At 40.5% G+C, this 21048-nt stretch overlaps 1 protein-coding gene across 4 annotated transcripts; it reads right to left on the reverse strand.

The window, feature by feature from the left end:
* Positions 1-1170: 1170 nt before the first annotated feature.
* slc24a2 (solute carrier family 24 member 2) lies at positions 1171-20052 on the reverse strand. 4 transcript variants are annotated; one of them, XM_030433775.1, is made up of 12 exons: positions 19838-20052; positions 16802-17937; positions 14830-14880; positions 9187-9219; positions 8106-8217; positions 7901-7984; positions 5535-5570; positions 5327-5406; positions 5056-5190; positions 4216-4305; positions 2739-2905; positions 1171-2635 (listed from the first exon to the last, which is right to left on the reverse strand). In XM_030433775.1, exons 2-12 carry the CDS (start codon positions 17723-17725, stop codon positions 2386-2388), a joined length of 1962 nt encoding a protein of 653 aa, XP_030289635.1. In that variant the 5' UTR covers positions 17726-17937; positions 19838-20052; the 3' UTR covers positions 1171-2385. The 4 variants fall into 4 exon arrangements, with proteins under 4 accessions (XP_030289635.1, XP_030289653.1, XP_030289644.1 ...); XM_030433793.1 differs by lacking the exon at positions 14830-14880; XM_030433784.1 differs by lacking the exon at positions 5535-5570.
* Between the last annotated feature and the right edge of the window lie 996 nt (positions 20053-21048).

The raw sequence follows: 21048 nt of genomic DNA on the forward strand, positions 1-21048 counted from the left end.
CGCAAGGTTTTGACTGGTCCGGATGTGCATTGTATTAATATGCAATGAGGCGCGCGTTGATTGGCCGCAGGAAGGACAGAGCCGGAATGGGGGGCGAGCCTGCATGCACACAGCCCCCTGTCATGGCGCACACACTAAATGACGAACCTTACGGAATTCAGTCATTTATGTACGAGCCGGAGTCGGAAACCGAACGGGAGAGTGAAGAGGCAGAGACGGTGGAAGAGACACGTTTACAGCAGGATGTCTCTGAATGGTTAATTCTTTTATTTTCCTTCTTACTTTTCACACTCGTGTTTTACATGTAAGACCTGAGTTTTAATGCTGGCGGTCACGATGTATGGCGTGAAAATGACAGAGAAATAGGCAGATTCGGCGTGCTCACTCAGAAAGTCTGGCTGAGGACGGCTGTGAGCCGATGCTTATGCAAGTAGCCTCCTGTGGTAACTTCACCACAGGAGCAGAGTCAAAATCTCGTGCTTTAGGAATGCGCACTATTCTGCGTATTCTTGTTCGGAAAAAGAGCCAAAGCGAAAAAAATAAGCCACTTTCAAACTCCAGCTTTTCAGGCAAGTTTCAACAGAGGTCCAACACCAATATGCATGATTTAGCGAGAGAAATAGCGATTTCCGGGTGATAACTCCTTTAATTTAGTTAATGGAAACAGACACCTTTTTTTTCACTTTGCGGTTGAATGGAAACATGTTATTCATATTTTACAACAGCAGGACTCTAGTGATGTGACTTTGGGATTAGGGGGCAAAACAAGATTTGCCGAAATACACGACTATCAGAAACTGAAACTTTTCATCGGTCCCTGTTTTGTTATGGATTAAAAAATATGAGCCTACTTGATGTTTCCTTTCACAGATTCATCCTCAGATTTCACCCTTTATGTCACACACTGAAACCAGGGGAGTAGTACGTGAACACGACAGCGATGGCCTGATCTCAGACCTATTTCATCTGAAACAACACAAAAGGCCTGCGGCAGTGGAGAGTGAGGGAATAAGGTCCATGACAAAAAGTTGCTACCATTCGCATTCATAAATATACATATACATGTTTTACAGTACATGAGTTGTTTCACATGAAAACATTACAGAAGAAACCCGTTGATTATTGATCCTTTCTTATAAATACATAATTGGGAAAAAAAAAAAAAGAAGAAAAAACACGAGTGAGAACGCTAACCTTTAGCCCACCACTTGTTGTCCATACTGCATCATCTACTGGGCAATCTGACATTGAACTGTTTATCACATTTCCACTCAGATATCGTCCAGGATACTGAAATAATTTCTCTCTAAAGTGGTGCATGTCAAGGCAGATGGAACAGAAGAAGTCACTCTGAAGCTTATTATGTGAAAAATCAAAATGAGATAGATATAAGCAGAAGTATTGAGCATGACAACACTTTAGCCAATTTAATCAGTGTCCTATCTGTTCACATTCTAATGTAACTATGTAGCATTTAATGTATCCTATTATAGATATCCAGGACTAAATTTAAAGGTCTTACATGTAAGAAAAGTTAACCGACCATCCCAGAGTGTCAGTATTTGACGAGTTGGGAATGAGACTCCAAAATCATCTTTTCTTGGACATAGGACTTTAACAGTATGAATTTCTGCCTAATATATCCTCAAATGCAATGCACCGTGTCTGTGCTCTTAACAGTGGATATTTCCTCCGTTGATGACATCACATAGCCATATAGGTGGTGGGATGGACACAGTTAAAAGATCTGCTATCACGCTCCTTTTTTTGCTTTTTATTCCATGACATACTGAATCTCTCCGGAGCTTCGCCCACCCTTGAAAAAAAAGAAAAAAGAAAAGTCTCTTTGAGCCTCCATATTCAGTTCATACGCTTCACTTGGCTGCTTGCATGAGGAGCGGAAGCGTTACTTTATACTGCCACACAGTCCGTTGAAAAACAAACACAAAAAACCAAACAAAAACATCTCAGGTGTTCTTCAGTTGAAGTTTCTATCCTGGGTGGCGTTTCAGCAGGTTTCAACCAGTAGCGGCTACAGATTGTAGTCAGGTGGTACACAGAGAGGGGAGTCCCTCCAACTGCATGGCAAAATGATGCACAGGGTTGTGTGACACTGCTGGACGGGCTGGAGGGCTTTTCGCAGCATTGATTCAAGACAGTGCCTCTGCCTAAGTTGCATCCACAACCTGTGTTTGTGTGTGTGGTTTGTTCACATGATACTGAATGTGTGCAGTCGTCTACTGTGTATGTGTGTGTGTGTGTGTGTGTGTGTGTGTGTGTGTGACAGATATAGACAGTTTGAGTCTGTGCGAGCACGTTTTTCCACTCCTAAAGTAAATCCTCGCTCACGTGAGTTCAGTTCTGCTTTCCGGGAGCCACTCTTTCTCAGACGGAGATTGGGCAGATGATGACTTTGTCCTCCAGCATGACGCTGATGATGAGGAAGACGAAGTAGAGCAAGAACATGAGGAAGCCCAGGAACTTGCTCATCCTCCACTTGCAAGCCGCGATGGACATGATGACGAAGAGGAGCATGAGGAAGAGCAGAACGATAGCGCAGAACAGGCCGTTGCTGCTCACCTCCACCGGCTTGAAGTCGTTGATGACATTGTAGATGAGCCAGGGGAAGGGCAGACTGGGGGAAGCACCACAGGAAAGAGGTGTTCAGGTTATTTCTGAGCCTGAGCTCTCATTCAAAAGTTGTTTGTACACTTGTTGTTGCTGTTCGCAGGACTCACCCCACAGTGATATCAAAGATGTTGGAGCCCACAGAGCTGGACACGGCCATGTCACCGAGACCTTTTCGTGCCACGATCACACTGGTGATGAGGTCAGGGATTGAAGTGCCCGCTGCTAGTATGGTCAGACCCATTATCTCTTCTGTGATCCAGAAGGTTTCTCCAACCTGAAAGGAGGAATAAGGTGCTTCATGTTGCAGCCGCAATGACTTAAATCATTCTTTCTATCGTTCCAAACCTTCTTTCTGGCTTTGCTTAAAAAAAGGTTTTGTTTAGGAAATTGTTTTGACGTCACGATTTTTTGAATAAGGTTTTCGGTAATCTGAGTCCAAATATACAAACGCGTAAGATCAAATTGTACAGGTAGATTTGACTTTATCATGAGTGGAACGGCCAACGAACAAAGTGTATTAATAAATAGTTCATAAAGCATTTCACTGATAGAAGTGAAATGACTATTAACTAAGTTTCAGTTTGATTAACTATAAAATCTTATTATTATTATTATTATTATTATTATTATTATTATTATTATTATGATATAGTGTAACCATTCAACTTTATAATGGCTTTTGACAAAATGTTTCTTTTTTAATCTTCACCTAAATATAAGTTTATTGCAGCGTTCAGCAGAGACAGAGAGTGAATACAGCAGTCCTGTCTAGGGCTGCAAGAATCAGTCGATTAGTCCATTAATCATATACAATCCACCATCTACTGAAGGGTAAAACTATCAAAAGAAAATTAGTTGCCAACTGTTTTGATAATGGATTAATAGTTTCTTTTTTCAAGCAAAAATTTCGAATATATTCTGTCTCCAACTTCTTAAATGTGAAGATTTGCTGTTTTTCTTCGTCACTGATGACAGTAGATGAAGAGTCTTTGGGTTCTGGACTGTCGGTTGGACAAAGGAAGTAATGTCTCTCAGGGCTCTCATGACTGGCGCTGAGCATTTTTTTTCAAAATCTTTTGACATTTTGTAAACTAAATGTTTAATCAGTTAATGATAAAAAATATCCAGCAGGTTAATCTATAATGAAAACAATCGTTAGTTGCAGCCCTAATTAAATGGCTCATAATAGCTCAGAGCTTTTTCTGTTGTGCTCCACTTTGTTTAATACGGCACTTTAAAAGGTAGGTGTACAGTGGAGATGTTTAGTCATCATCACACACTCTTCTATTTCATTTTATTTTCTTTTTATCTTATTTGATCTATGATCCATCAGCAGAGTCCTCTGCAGAGTGACCTTGCCCACAGGCACTCCTGCTTCATGTCTGTCTTTGCATTTGTGCTGTCAAAATAGAGCGTTACAGGTTGATCTGGCTGTGGATCAAGGCAGATTAGTTGGGATTAGCTGCTTAGGTCATATATTCAACACCCTGACTGCTGCACCCTCAGGAGAAAGGCGTTAGAAATAGAACAGAGAGGACAACAAATAGAGAAAACTTGTGTGTGTGTGTGTGTGTGTGTAAGTACCTGGTGGGCCCACCACACCATGAGGTAGGAGAAGAAAGCAATCCAAGAAATGGCGCCAATGAAAGTGATGGGGAAGAACCTTTCTGAAGACTGAAAAACACACAATAAAAACACAATTTAGTTAACATCCACTCAGTTGGACAATCACTCAGTCAAACTCTGGTCTAGGCTCAGGCAAAACCTGATACACTGACCTGAGATCTAATACATCATGTAAGAGCAAAGTCAACATTCACAGTTTTTAATTGAATAAAATAAAATAAATGAAAAATAAGACTGAAACCTGCTCTTATGGCCACATTTATTAAACAGGCTATTAACTAGAGACATACTTAAAGGGTAACTCCACCGATTTCACACAAGCTGATGGTAATCTGATAAATGGCCCCAAGTGATGTCACTGAGGGGCTAAGTTGCACTGTGGGTAATGTAGGCTCTAGGCTTTGTAAAGCAGCCCAGTTGTGGAGCATTGCAGTCGTGGTCGGACTCATTATGGACAGTTTAAAGACAAATGATGATGCAGCTGAACCACTGAGTGACATCACTAGAGGCAATTCATCAGGTACATTTACATTTACATTTAGGGCATTTAGCAGACGCTTTTGTCCAAAGGGACTTACAATAAGTACATCTGTCACAAGAAATCACATGCAGCTTCCTCAGGGGCCACAAAATGATCTGTACTACTTTTTCACATTTGCAGCAGTACTCCCCATGACCTGTAAAGACACTTTAATGTGTAAAAGTGTTGAAGTTACCCTTTAATCTATTCCAAGTTTTCTCATGTTCCAAAAAGTTGTAAGAAAATCAACTGATAAAGCGATGTGTGTGTATTGTCACCTCTCTCCTGACGTCAGGCAGTGTGAGCCACAGTGGAAAGACGATGGGCATGATGATGAGGTAGGTGATCCGTTTCCTGAGGGTGTCGGGCCAGGCGAGGCTCAGAGGCTGGTCTTCATCCTCCTCTTCCTCTCCCTGAGGGGGTATTGCGTTACTTTACAATCTCTTCTATATTCTCAATATTTAGACATTTCCCATCATGGTAATGCTGTGTATCACTAAGTTTAACCTGACGCTGTAACACAACTTTGTGGAAAGATGAAAGCCGTACCTCGTCTCCTCCCGCAACACCGTTCATGGGTGGCGTGACTTCCACGGCAACATTCGAACTGTTGGGGATGTTTTTATCAGCTTGAGGAAAGAAAAAAAAAAAAAAAGAGTTAAAATAGAGTTTAAAAGACATGTTCACAAGTCAGTATGAATTTGAAATGAAAAGTGCTGGTCTAATGACACTAAAGAGAAGAGCTGAAACTTAGTACAATTTTCTTTTCTTGGAGGTATCTGGGAGAGCGCTCCTAAGTTGAGAAACAAAATATGCTTGTTAATTTTCCGAACTCATCCCCACAGCTGCAACAGAGCATTACATGGAGGCCTAGATGTGCCTCCTCAACTGACGGATTCATTGACAAATCAACAAGTTAGCTGATATATGAATTGACACATATTTGTTCCTGATTTAAGAAAGAAATTGCTAAAACACACTTAAATATGATGTCTGATAACATCTTTCTATAAATGCACGGAATCTCTGTCTGTGTGTGTGTGTGTGTCTGTTGGTCAAATATCTCTGCGGATCAGGATCACACTGACCCGAGACTTTCAACATGGCTGCTGCGTGGTTCAGTGGTGTGCATCTAAGCATTTGTTTGGACTGCAATGATACCGTGAATAAATTATTTCATAAATGCTTTACAAATTCCGCCGAGCATTGTCCACCAGAGCCAATCACTGCACACCGTGGCCACGTGCGCACCAGAGCCAATCACTGCAGTGCTCAAGCCCACGACATACCTGAAGAAACAAGCGGATTTATACCTGCAGCAGCGCGAGCTGGACCGGGATTTTGCCGGCGGTTCGGTCCGTTCTGTTCTGTTCTGTGCATCTAAACTGACTGTTGTGGATTAATGAGATTAAACGAGTCCGGACCGAGTCTGTTCGGGTCTGGGGAGTAAAAACGGGCTTTTGACATGAAAGTGTCCAAGCAGCAAGTTTGGTTGTTGAGGAACAGGAAGTTTTGGGAGGGACCTAGGCGGATGATTGACAGGCAACGACGGTCGGTGTGTAGACAGCGATATTGAGAGTTGAGAGATTTGTGACATTTAGCGTGTTTGGAGTGTATAGTTAGTGTGTTATGTAGTGTTTGGTGTAGTGTGTTTAGTGAGTAGTGGAGTCGTTTTTTTGTTAAATGAGTCAGAATAATGAGGAGAAGCTGAATGTGGAGCAGGCAGTGCAGCTCTTTATTCAGCTGGAAGGAGCTCAGGCAGACCTGAGCATTGCCTGCATTTAAATGTAAATAGTTACATATAACTTTGTACATTTTTTAAATGTATGCACAAATTTAGCAAACAACTATTTATATTTGCATTATAAGTAAAAAAAAAAAAAAAATGGTTTGTTAAACATATTTGTGGTTTTCACAGTAAAAAAATCTAACTTTTTCTTCTCGGATTTTATGTTTTTTTTTGTGATTTTAGGTCCATTGTGTTAATACAGTATGTCAAAATGAAAAAAGAACTGTACAGTCACACATGTGAGGTTGTGCTGAAAATAATGACACCAAGTAAATAGCTTTTAAGGTGAAATATAATGGCAAAATCAAAAATAGTCAAAAACAGCCAATTATACCCTGGAATATCGGATTTCACAACAAACCTAAATATCCCTGACGTCCCACCTTCAAACACAGCCTCATTTGGCCATCCATGAAAAAGCTGCTTAACCTCCCACTTTTTTTATAGGAATACACTTTTCTTACGGGCACTGCACTAGTATAAATTAATCGACAACTTGCAGATAATAATTGATACTAACAATACTTAAAACTTAATAAATAAATGGTTGTAAACTATCACACTGTTTCAAACTTAGTTTCAAGCTAAAAGTGGAGGAAGGTAAGTGAGAACTTTAGCTTTGACAGCTCTTGTAACATCCTGGTAAAAACTGACAGCCGTGTTTACATTTTAAAATGAAAAGGCAAAAAAAACAATTTTCTCATTAAAGTCAGTTTTATTTCAGTGTCTTCTTATTTATTTTATTTGATTAACTTCCATTACTGGTCAACCCAATCACCAAAATAAATGTTTTTATTTTACATTCCTTCAAACCATAGACACATTGAAACCTCACATTTTAACATTTACATTCAAATTTTAAACTTTATGCTCGTGTACGCACAAAAACCACTCAGTCAGAGTGGTTTGGCTTAAAATATCTGCTCTGGTCGCCACAAACACGGCTGGAAAATGTCTAAAATATGTTTGTTGAAGCAGTCATACCACTATCATAATCCCCTCCTCTCCTGACATGAAGGTCAGCTCATAAACATGTAATCTGTACGTGAGGATATATATTGTAGAAACGTTGATATGGTATGTATGAAATGAACAAATGTGAACATATCCCCGGTTTGCACAAAAATACAATACCCAACATTTTTGATAGTGACTGGGCTGAACCTATCCATCACCTATGTAGTCATTTTCTGGTGAACATATTTATCACTTGCATTTCAGCAGCAACAAGTCTTGATTGAGTTGATTAATGATTTGATGTCACTTGATTTATCAGCTGATTTGTTGATGGCACAAAGGACCCCCACAGTTTCACACATTACGCCGCTACTCACCTACGCCGTTGGCATTTGCAGCCTCCTCTTTACACTTGTGCTTGGCCATTTTGTGAAGGATTGACGCCTTCTCTTTGAAATGACCTACAACAGAGGAAACATGGTCTAACCAAAAAATGTCAATAATGAATCATGTAAACATTAACTGAAACAAGAAACACAAGATCTAACTCAATCCAGAAAAATGTGAGTGTTTTCCACATGCCTTCATCACTGAGGGGGTCCAGGGTGTGGATCATGAGCTGGAAGATGCTGTTCCTCATCAGTGAGTTGTGTAGAGAGGCACAGCTGCCTTCTCTCTGCAGCCTGGGTTTGGCCTGTAAATACACAAACACAGATACAGGAGGTTTTACTATAATTAATATAGAAAGAACACGTCTGGCGTTCATCACAATCTGCTGCTCAGTTGCTTTTTTTTAAACAATATCTCATTTGTCGCCTGTCCTCCAACCGGTCAACATCTAGCTGTCCACCAGATCCTTGGACTTTCCTTCCTTTACTCATGGCCTGACGGGCCCCGACCATCCTCACACCTGCTCCCTCCTCATCAACCCTGCATTGACCTCCCTCCCCCTCCCTATCTGCATCATTCTCTTCTACATATCCCAGATCGCATCCCTGCCAGATCATTAATGTAGTCTTCATGTTGTGGTTCTCCAGCCTGTATCTATATCCTGTTTGCCTGGAACTTGTATCCTGAACCTGTTTCTGCCTGCCTCACCGGCATGTCAGACATTTTGCCTGGACTTTGAATTCCTGCCTCCTCATTGGATTTCTCAGCCTGTGCTTCTCTGGATTTGACTGTTGGCTTTCTCACCATCATCCAAAACAGAAGCCTTTGTAGTTCTAGATTTTTTTCAAAAGATTAAACTCCACCAGATCTGCCTCCTGCCTCTCCATCTAGGCCCTTACTCTGCGCTCCTGTGACCCTTCTAGCACCAGTCATGACATAATTCATCACTTGTCAAATGTCAAGCATATATTAACATATACTGAAAAATATAATGTAATATATATCTATCTATATATATGCTAAATGCATTGGAAGTCCACATGTATTTAGCAATACATGCCAGTATTGGCATCTGCATCTTCTCTCCATGTACATGGAGAATATATATCTATAAACCCAATTTTTGTAAATATGGCTTACTTGATACATTCAGCTTACTATATATGCTCACTTATTTGTCAATTATATACGTATACCGTGAATATCATATATTTATTTATTATATATTTCGTATAACATGACCAGCACGTTTACAAATGCACAACAAACTCACCATCAGCTTGTTCTCATCATCTGGTGCAGGTACCTTGAAGGAAAAACAGAGAGAAAACACAATATATACACACTATAGATTTTAATACATACATAAACATATGCAGGGTGTGGACACAATAACCCAAACACATGGACTACATGCAATCCACTACATTAGACATGTAGTATGTAGTACATGATTTTGTAATGTTTAAGATCTGTCGGACTGCGTGGTGTTGATAGATTTTATAACTACAATGGTGAGGAACACAATGTTTGAAATGCAAATGTCTTCAACACCTTACATCCTGTTTACTCATAGAACTAATGAAAAACGAAAACACACATGAACTCTGAAAGCAATAACACAGGTTTTATTTGATCTGAAGTGTTAGGAACAGTAGGAAAGACGGCATGAGCACCATTTAACCCATGAAGAAGAACGGGTGGAACATCTTGTCATGGCTTCCTCTTTTAGGCAAAATATTGTCAGTCTTTACAGCTAATTTGTTGTCTTTATCAACACACACACACACACACACACACACACACACTCTGTGAGTGTTTCCTCCTCGCACGTCACATTTTCCATGAACTAGCTCTGGTTCTTGAACCATTCAAGATTCTTCAACACTTTGTGCTTCTAAAGATGTTTCCACTTGTTCTGAGTATCACCCTTGTAATAAGTCATGAAGGAGTGGCACTGCATAAGGCACAACAACCTGTAGAAGATGACCCCCACTTTATCTCATACTTCAGATCAAGGAAAACCTGCTATTTTTGTTATTTTCAGCTAGGAACCAACTATTGTGTTCCAATCCAATTTATTTTCAGTCAAAGGTAAACAAACAGGAACAGAAAAGGGGGCAACAGTGGGAGTGAACCAGTATGGAGGTTTGGGGTCTTGTTCCAACATGAAGATTACAAGGGAGGACGAACACTGATCTCAACCCCAGCCATTTCTTCAGAGGACATATACAGCACAGCTGTGTCACCACATACTGTACAGAAATACACACACACAGTCCAGCGGCTGGGGCAGGTAAGGGACTGTGGTGGTGGTGGTGTGTGGAAACACGGAGCAGTGGGGAGGGTTTAGTGTGGGAATCAGGGGTTTGGAGATGTTCAAGACAACAGATAGAAGCATAAAGTCTTACTATATATATGATATAATATTTATGATCCATAATAGTATATATGTGTAGATATATTTACACATAAAAATATAAATATATTGTTGTGTAAATATGTATTTTATAATGCATTTTGAAACATAGTACTCGACTCACACTCGTTCTATATGAACTAGTATGTGGTGTCTGTAGCTCTGCAGAACAGGAGGCATAAATCACACCATGATGTTCTGCCCTGGGCAAAGCTTTCATCATAAAGACAAGCTCAATACAGAAGCACAGCAAGAAGCTGTTCCTGAATGCTTAGATTGCATGAATCAGAGGCCCCATGAAAACTGGAGTGGAATAAAGCGAAGAAGAAGAAATGTGGCACCTCCTTGTTAAACTGAAACTGACAGGTCTTTCAATATAGGAGCTTTATTAGAAGAATTTGTTTATTTCTTTAAGATAAGTTTGGTCAGTTGAGAAATTTAAGGAGTCAATTAGAGAAAAAAATCAATTGCTAGCATTAACCAGTGAGGTTTTATTCTTATTAAACGGTCCAAGAAGATTCTATCAAGCTTTTTGAAATTCAAAAAGGAAATTAATTAAAATCCAAATCAATTGTCTACTTGCTCAAGAGCTGCTCAAGACTGCAGATGTATTGTTCACCACAGGTTTGTATGAACATTTACAACTATTCAAATTAAGATAAACTCCCTCAGTCACTTACTTGCTCCCTCACCAGCCCTGTGTACACTATGCTGTGTATTTAATCAATAGAAATGATGGATGCAAATGGATTATGGTAAGAAAGTCTGAGGTAAATTCTCCTCGTGTGCCTCATCTTTATGTGAGTACAATTTTCCCACGACAACTACAGACAATCGGCAGCACCAAGCAGAGGGGTGGAGGGTTTTGTTGTTGATGATGGAGGCCTCAGAGCGCATAATCCCTTTAGATTGCATCTGACAACACCTGCTGCTGTTATGCTGCTGTTTCTGCTTTTTCTCCTGTTTATAAAGGGCTATCACTCCTTTAGACTTGTTTACATGTTTGTTCAATCCATTTTTATTTTTAGCAGGCATTAATTGCTTCAGTTGCATGATGTTCCCCTGAATGAAGCTGAGGTGATGGTGCTGGTTTACATACAGTAAAATTCATCTCAACTCATTAATGTCAGCTCAAACAGAGGATAACATTTTCCATTGATCATATATCATCAGTTTTTCAAATCTTACACAAAGCAGATTTCTTTTCACTTTAGATCAAGCAATTCCATGTTGCTGCTTTTTGATATATTCATTTATTTACAGAAATGACTGGAATTTAAATCCATAGAGATATATTAAAGGTAAGGTTGACAAACAACACAAAAGAAGAGGACGCTGCGGACACCTGTCTATATCCATGTGATTGCTGCGCGTGCCCTCTGCTCTAATGGCAGAGGCCAGCTTGGAATTAGTTCATGTTGTTTAGTGCTCACATGGCTCCTCGTGAGAGCTGCCTGATGACAAAAGACACTTAAAACCTGCTGCAGGATCTGCTGAGACTCCATTCTAATGATTGCCCTCAATGTATAAATCCAATTAAGGTCGTTTTCATGTTTAAAGTTATACATCCCTCAGTCTCCTGAAACTATTTCAAGCTTTATTTGAAATACTTATTTTTCAATTCTTGGAAAGGTGACTGGACATGTGATCTTACTAGAGTCAGTAGCCTTACTTCCACAGTATATTTAGATAAATGTTGTATTTTGACTTCATAACTTGCCCTTATTCAACTCTTTCATTGCTCTCACCTCCACTATGATGAATGAATCACCAGTGACTTATCACCACAGATCTGTCTCAAATCCACTCGGGACAGTTTTAAGCTATTTAAATCTGAACATCCTTCAGTACCTAATTTAAATTTTGTTTGTCATTCCAGCAGGTTGCAAGTAAAAACTCTAATATATTATACAGGCAGTATAATCTGTAACTGCTACATGAGACAGGTCTGAGGAGAACTGTTCCATAAGTCATTTTTACTCTTAAAGAACAACAGATAACATTTTTGAAGATGCCTTGTTAAGAACATTAGGTCATTTACAACCATTTATTGTTTGATATTAACATTTGACATCATAACTCATATACAGATTGGATTATCGATATGAAAAAGGAAGTGGTTGCCACTGCACGTGGTACAAATACAAAAGTACAAATTGCCTCCATTATGAAACAACATGATGTCTTTTCCATCTCATTATTGTCGGAGCTCAATATTCGATGCAGATATGGAGAATGAATGAGCTCAGCTTCATCTCATTGGCTTACAGTGTGCATCTCTTTTCGCTGAACGATAATGCAAGCCAACGTGAGCGAGTCAAATAGATTAGCAACAACAATTTGTCTCAACTTGAGTCATTTTTGTTTAACAGGGCGGGTCATTTCCCACCCTTCACATGCTTATCACAACTGTAAATGAACAAGTCTAACTTGAATTTTATCTACGTTAAACTTTCTCTTTGGGGTAAACTTGCAAACAATTGTCAAAATCTGTCAGGGCTTGTGATATGACATAACATAGAGGTGTTTAAGATGCAAAGGTAATCTGTTTACGTGTTTATGATAGTAGAAGAAGAAGAAGAAGAAGAAGAAGAGGAGAAAGATTGCTGAGCTGCTGTTCCACTTCACTGGTCTCATCCCCGGTCCAGACACTGGAAGACTCTTAAATCCTAAAGATTGCACAAAACATTGCCTTCATCCCAATCAATCACCATCACTGTCATCAGTGAGGGACTATTAGATCACCATCTCTCTCTCTCTCTCTTGCTCGCTTGCTCTCTCTCTCCTCAGGATCCACCTGACTGTCCGAGCTGTGGGACTTAGCCAGGATTAATCGGCAGAGATCACCCCTTTTAGACTGGTGATTTTCAAGCCTGCATGTGAGGTCCTGCACCAACCTTCACAGATCCCCATGCCGTCTAAACAGTTATCTCTCATCTGTCAGCAAAACCCAGCTATCTTTTTTTGATTATATTTTATTATCTACAGCTGCACAGACTTTAGATTCCACCGCAGTGCCTTGCTCACGAAGCACCTCAACAGTTATTACACTGAACAGCTGCCACGTTTCGATCATGATCACGGTGATCCGACATGCTAAAGTCAGACCTGCTGTGTAACTGACGCAAACAGCTGCAATCATTTCAGCCATGATAAGCTCGATAAATACACAAAGAAAAGCAATTGTATCCGCACTCTGGTACATGAATGTTAGAAAACCTGTGTGCAACCTTAGAACTATATTTATAACATTTGACAAGTAATAAACTGCAAATATCTCTTCAGTTTAAAAGTCTGTGAGGTTACAGATGCACAACACTGCTGCATTGTGCTCCAGGTCTGATATCAATGACCGCAAGGAGAATTGTAACATTTCACGAAAGCTCTGCAGAGACAGAGTGACACAGTGCAGGGTTGTATGTTTGCTGTCGTCACTGCAGGTAAGCAGTTGATAAGGGGATCAGAGAGGATTGTCGTCTTTAGTGCCATCACTTAGCAAACCTGAAGATCTTCTCTTCCCCAACATGGACGCTGTAGGCACCCTGTCCGTAGTGCAAAAACCACATAAAACAGACACTCAACTATGCGCAAAATAAAAACAATACCATGTTGTGAGGGCGACTGCAGGCTGTGGAAGTAACGTTCAGTTTTTTTCTCTCAGTGATCTGATGATTCCTGCTCCCACAAGGAGCATCTGACTATTATTAGAGGCTCTAATGGGATTGGAGGGCATTAACCCGAGGGATTATTAAGCAGCTATCGACACATGAGGGCAAGGCAGTAGGACATAAAGTGCCTGAGAGACAGAAAGAGAAAAGCTGTTCTTGGGTTGAGGTGAGACAGCCTGGGGAACAGCTGATTCCCAGAAGGGCACAAATGTCAAACAGAGCTTCTGCAACAACACTGCCGGGAACAGAGGATGATGAGTGTCCAGATACACCGCATGTGCTCACAGGTTTAAAATGAAAGAGGTAAAATATTCAATAATGGGTCACATTTAAGATAAAATAGATAGTTCAAGTGATAGACGAGTAAGATGGGAAGAAAACAAGCTACCACCTGTTTATAAAACTCCAAAACTCCAAAATAAAAGCAAGTCATGCTTCCTTGGAAGCAGTTATTTTTTATGTTTACAATTAGCATTTAAGGGGAGGAGCTTTGAAGCAGATACGACTTGTGATCATGAGCTCATCTGTTGCATCAAATGTGAGAACTTCTCCGGGCCTGGATCACTACCATAAAAATAGCTGCCTCCGTCCATCAAGTGTTTCCAGCCACTGCTGGGTCTTAAAGGTTCCTTATGAATACGTATTTGGGCACAAGATGTCATTTTAGTTGCCTAGAATGACATTTAAATGTACATAATCTCTTGTTTCATAATGTCTCCAAAAATGTGCAGCAGTGCGCTGTATACGCCCCTGAAGAACTGGTGATGGGTGCTGTCGGTCTAGGCTACGGGCAAGCTGGTCTAAGTACAGTAGTTTTAGTATTTGTCACCTGAGCGCCGTATGTGATTACAACATCAGAGAGCAACAGATCTGACTCCAACTGCACACACAGACAGAACAAAAGACGGAGAGACAAACGTGAAAAACAAAATAACTTTTTTTTGTGTGTGTGTGTGTGTTTGTATGTATGTTGAATCATCATGTCCACTCTGTCTTGAATCTAGAATCTACATGAGCTTCGTAAACAAAGGAGCAAAAGGCACAATGAGCACTCCAAGCTAATCTTCATGTCCCAGCTGACATGAAGTGATTGGTTTAGTGGTTGTGAAGTGATTGCTATTGTGAGTGTTTTTTCATGGGGTCAACATCCTGAGTATGAGTCACACTATGCAAGAGCCTTTCAGAGAAAAGAAAAATGCTTTTTAATGTTTCATGATTGTTTATTATAATGGGATCTCTGTGTAATCCATAATCCAGTCACTCCATTAGGATGATAATTACAGATGCTCTGAAATTTTGAGTTGAAATAGAGAGCAAATGGCACTACTCGAGTGTCGAGAGACCTCTTTATACCAATGTCAGGACAGAGAAGTGGGGAGCTAAAGGAGGGAGCGTGCTGATGAGGTTGAAGAGACGCTACAAAGATTTCTGGACTTATTTGTCTGTTTCTTCTGCTTTCAGTTTTTATCATACAGTCATCTCAAAACTCCATCATTTGTTGTCTGTCAACTGTCTACAATCTTGGGAGTATTTATCTGTACATTAGAACTCACCATGGAGCGAAAACAAGCCAGATGTCTCATCTAAAAAAACCAAACATCTCAGTATAATCTTTCTGGTTGGACTTCGAAAATGACTCAAAAAAGATGCTGATAACTTAATCGTAGCATGGAATTCAGAAATAAAATTATGCATGTGATATTTTACTAACATTGTTCTGACTGGCTGGGGAGCAGTTTCCATTGACAAAACTATAAGGAGTTCCCATTGTCAGTAGCAGCATTTGTTTTCTGAAGATTTTATGCTTAAAAGTGTAGTATCAGTATAGATAATCTTTCAGAAGGGAATTGACTTGAATGGTGGACGAGAATAATGGTTAAAACTTGAGCAATGCCCTATTTTGAAATACAGAAATCCATGGCAAATAATCTAGTACCCAACTTTCTAATGCCTTCGAATGTGAAATGTCTGTATTTTCATCTAGTTGAACATTTTGGGGACTAGCTTTGTTACATCAGTCCTATTCTGAGAGCCTCTCTGGACTCTGGTCTGGACTTGGTTACTAAAAGTAGCAACTGAAGACGAGGCGTGCTCCTAGACTTAGTCAGCACCAAGAGGCTGCCTCCGCGTCTGTCAGTGTCCGAGCTGCACAGGTGGCAGGTTAAGACAAATCTTTATATCCTTCAAGAGGGGTATTGAGGACGGTTGGCTGCCTGACAGAGTGCTGTCTGTTCAGCACTCTGTTGTAACACCCTACCTCCTTCCTGTATGACACCGGCTCAGATTCCCAGAACAGGACTGCTATACTCACACTGTTATCTCATTCAATGTGAAAATACAAACAATTCTAAGAAAAGTCATCAGCAGATGCTCAGATTTTATGTATGGCACACTGACGGAAAAACAGTCACAAAGAGATTTGAATCAGAGACTCACGTCAAGAATCAAAGAGGTTCACTCTTTGTTCTTTGACAGTCTGAATCTTTGTTGGATTTTTTTTTACTTTTCTGAGACTTCTTGAGACTTTCTTTATTTTCCTACTGTCAAAATAAAATAACACATAGAGAACCAGAAACCTCTTGATGGTTGTATATGATGGGGATGGTCCTTCAGCCGACCGAGGGTCAATCAGTGACTGAGAACAAAAGGGTAAATTACCCTAGTGTTCTCATTAGGACCCAAGATGGGGTGAAATATGGGTGCTGTTCAGTGTGAAATGGGAAAAGTTGGGTGGGTAGGGGAATGGAATAGGGGAGGATGGATGGATGGATGGATGGATGGGTGGACAAGGGCAGGCTCACCTTTGGTGCAGTCTCCAGCTCGTCCACCTGGTTGCTGCCCAGAAAGCTCTTTACGAAAAGTTCTACTTTGGCATTGAACTTCATGAATGTGACATAGCAGGTGTAGCACATCAGCAGGCTGATACTTTCCCCCAACGTGATTTGGTTATCCAGAAAGAAATAGATGAGCATGAGCAAGCCAATGATATAGAACGAGACGTCTCTGAACAGTGGCCACCAGGTGAGGTTCAGCACCTCTTTGGAGAACAGGGCGCACATCCCGATCACAAACAGTATGTTGAATACGGCAGAGCCCACGATGGTACCGATACCGACGTTACTGTGGGAGACAAACACTCCTATGACTGAGGTGAAGAGCTCTGGGGCTGAGCCACCTGCCGCCATGAAGGTGGCTCCTGCTACATCATCAGAGATCTCCAACTTCTCTGTGATGACAGTGAGCGCAGGGACAAAGAACTCATCACAGACAATGGCTAAGGCTATGAACATGTACAACATGCCAAACATATGAAACGCTACATAGCCTTGGCGTCTGTCCTCCACGCTGAAGTAGTCTGTTGGGTAGTCACCGTGATTCATCTCTACATCAGATGTTCTCATGGCCACCGGTGTGTCCTCCGCTGTTGATGACAGGTTGTGGTGCTGTAGAAGTGTTCTTTGGGGTACTGCCACCTCTGCTGAGCCCTCGATGGTCGATTCGCGTTCCTTGGCCAACGTTGTGGCCACTGACAAGGCACTCCATGAGCAGAATATGCTGACCGCCACCATACTGATGATGAATCCCAGAATCCGTCCAGGTCGCAGCTTTCTTCTGGTGCCCTGGTAGCGGGGCCTGGAGCAGCTGCTGTCAGGGCCCAGAAGAGGCGCAGAGCTGGAGGAAGCCATCATGTGTTGACTCCTACGTATTGGTAGCATGAAATCCATGGTGTTTGGCGCAGGTTGTCAGGCAGAGTGGAAGTTTCAGGAATCCCCCCCAAAGCTGGGTTGGTGGTGCTTATGGCTGCAAGGGCGGGGGTTTGACACGCCGCGATGGTTTACCGATTTGTGTGCATGCTGCTCCCCGGTCTAAACACAATGAACGCCCTGCAGTCTAATTCCTGGATCCAGCCCATTTGAAGGCTTCCTCATATTACTCACTGCAAGACAAAAAAGTGATGTTGATGAATATGTAGCCCTCTCTCTAACTTCTTTCCACACCTGGGCACTCATTTATCAACATTGTGTAGAAAAGGTTGTAACTTCTATTCAGGTCCATTTATAATCAGAAATGACCCCAATTAACCATCCCTGTCCCCGATCTATCTCCAACTGAGGTGCTGGTGGCCACAACTCCAGGGTGGAGATAACTTGGATGTGCATGGGATTGGCTTTTGTTGTTGAGTTTTTCACCCCAGCATGATTCCAAAATCAGGCATTACATATAGCAATATCTATTTTGGGAAGCAGAAGCCACTCATGCAGGATCAGCCATGTTACATTTTCCTGTCACTGATGTCTTTTAAAGATTTCACAACCATTAGGCTACGTATTTGTTTTTCACTAGACAAAATTACTAAGTGAGTAATTATTATTTAAAGAAAATATTGAGGATATGTTGATATTGAGATTGTTTAAAGCATGCTGTGACACTCACAATGCTTTCTGTTTCTCCCACTGGCTCCGTGCATTAGCACATCTGTGCATATATACTGTTGATAAATGTGGGTCCTGATGTCCATCCGCTTACAGGCCTTGCTGGCAGTGGTGCAAATTAACTATAAGTGCATTTACTTAGGTCATGTAGATAACATGTAGCTAGCAATTTTTAAACTTAAATATTTACCTGAGTAATTATATTTCTTGCTGCTTTCCACTACTCCTGCATTACATTATTCTACAAAATGTAAATAACAACTACTTTTATTAATGACTTTGCAGATGATGGTTTGCTGCTGAGCTTTCAAGAACTTTGCTATATTTGGTTCTGCCTCCGACAGAATCACAAATTTTACTTTAAGTTCATGTTGATTATTTTAGAAGATTCAGATTGAATAGTAAAGGCTGGACAAGTTAGTCTCTGTAGAGCATGGCTGCCCAAAGTGAGGCCTGAGGGCTCAAAGTTGGTCCGCTACATGGCTCGATGTGGCTGTCAGGTGTTTATAGTGAAAAAACATTCCTTGAATACTTAGGATTCCTTATTATTGATTATTCTTCTAATCTGAGCACAACAGGCAGAGCAACACTTTGCTGTGAATTAACAGAACTTGGGACCCATGCGCCATTTTGCATCTTGACAACCTAATAGCTGTTTTGATCAACCGAGTTTCAGTTTTGGCACTCAAAGGAAAAAGTGTGATATAGCTGATGATTGCAGAAGTCGTATATTATTATCATTATCATTATTATTATTATTATTATTATTATGTTTATGTGGACATACAACAAATATATGACCTGGTTTTTTTTTTTTATCTGAAATTCTTTCATTTTCTTGCAGGTGGGATTACAGTATGTACTGAATTGCTGATGGCAGTTGATAGCTGTATTAATAGCAGCAATTCTGCTAACGTGCTGTGGTCTTTTTGGCATTGTACTGAGAACCTGCAGTGAGATCTCTCTTCTTTAAGTGAAGACATTAGTGAAAGCTCATTAGGAAGCTATTTAATCCCTGAGAAGATATACTTAGATTAGCCTCAGGTGCTGCACTCCAATGCCACTGCACAAAGTCAAAAACTAAGACACCAACAAAATGATTTGTGAGTTTGAGGGACAAATAAAAGCTGCTGAGCATTAACATTGTTGAGCACTGAGACAAACTGCAATGTTGCACCTTTATCTCATAATTTCTAAACAATACTTAGTCTTCTACAACCTGCCATGCAACATCAAGTTATTATTATTAGTTATTATTGTAAAACATTCACTTAACAGCTTCAAAACCAACTCTGGACTTTGCAAGTAGCATTATAGAACCAGGCTTATCTACATCAGGACATTAGAGCCAAGACATGCCACAGCAACACACAAAAAGCACAACATTTTATGATTTTCTCATACCACTCTTGGGAATCTCCTCTGCAGCAGGTAGCACTCCAGCACGTCCTAGGTTTCTGATTGAATATTCCACTAAATTGAATTCCGAAGGGGAAGTTCCAGAGGGCTGAAGGTCCAGGCAGTAAATCCTCAGTGAGATTTTCTTCCCTCAGCCGAAGTGCAACTCCAAGACAGCAGGTCAGAAGCCGAGGACCAAGGACTCCTCCCTCCCTCTCAATGTTCCTCCCCTCTTCGACACTGCCTCCCTCCTTCCCTGCTTCACTCCATCTTACCTCCTACCTTTACCCTCCTTGTCCTCTCTCTCTCCCCCTCTCTCTCTCTCCATGGTGCCATGTATCATTTTTTCTCATCCGCATACCCAGGCAAATGTCTTACACAAGAAGCTTACTGCTCGATGGGACTGAAGCCTACCATCAGATCGTAGTGCTGTTCTCAAAGTCCTTGAAAACGATCCCATAGCTCTGCAATGTAACACACTGCAGCAGCTTTATAACTTTTAGATCAAGGTGTCGAACTTGGATTGAAAAAATACATTTTTACATTTGTCATTTTGGCATGCTTTTGTTTATATTTATGGATACTTTTGCACAGATTTTCTCTCATTATATACATTTTCACTATGACCATGAATGTGTGCTTTTAATGTTTTTTGGAAAAAAAGATACTTGATTTTTGGGGCTGATATTGGAGAGTTAAAACATATTACTGATATTGTTATTTTGGCGAACATTTTTATGTACACACACACACACACCTACACACACACACACACACACACATACATACATACATATTTTGTAATGATCATTCATATGTAGGTATCAGAAACAAAAACAAAAACAAACAATTAGAAACAGGCTGGATATTTTACAATATACCATTTTTTTTTTTTTTATTGTCTCAAATTACATCAGAGCACTGAAACAATACACTTTTTCTGTATTATGGTCTGTAAAAATAAAAAAAGGTTTACACCGATACTGATATATATGTGATAGGCTCTAACATAAACTATTTCTGTCTCTCTCTCTCTCCTTATTCTACAAATAACTGACATAAGGTATCAAATAAGTTATATGTATGAATATGTATAAATCAATCTGAGCAATCTGTGTGTGGGTGTGTGTTTGTGAGTGTGTGAATGTGTGAGTGTGTGCGAGTGGTGCATGTCCACACTTCAAGTCAGGTCAGGCTTTACACAAGAGAACTGTAAG

The sequence above is a fragment of the Sparus aurata genome, chromosome 1 (genome assembly GCF_900880675.1).
Source record: "Sparus aurata chromosome 1, fSpaAur1.1, whole genome shotgun sequence".
NCBI classification, from domain to species: domain Eukaryota; kingdom Metazoa; phylum Chordata; class Actinopteri; order Spariformes; family Sparidae; genus Sparus; species Sparus aurata.

Excerpts from the sequence above, each read along its gene's own strand:
- slc24a2 (XM_030433775.1), bottom strand. The coding sequence starts at position 17,725 with ATGGATTTCATGCTACCAATACGTAGGAGTCAACACATGATGGCTTCC. Across the intron at positions 5,191-5,326 it reads GTGTTGCGGGAGGAGACGAG|GGAGAGGAAGAGGAGGATGA; the intron begins GTACGGCTTTCA and ends ATACCCCCTCAG. Across the intron at positions 2,906-4,215 it reads TGGTGTGGTGGGCCCACCAG|GTTGGAGAAACCTTCTGGAT; the intron begins GTACTTACACAC and ends TCCTCCTTTCAG.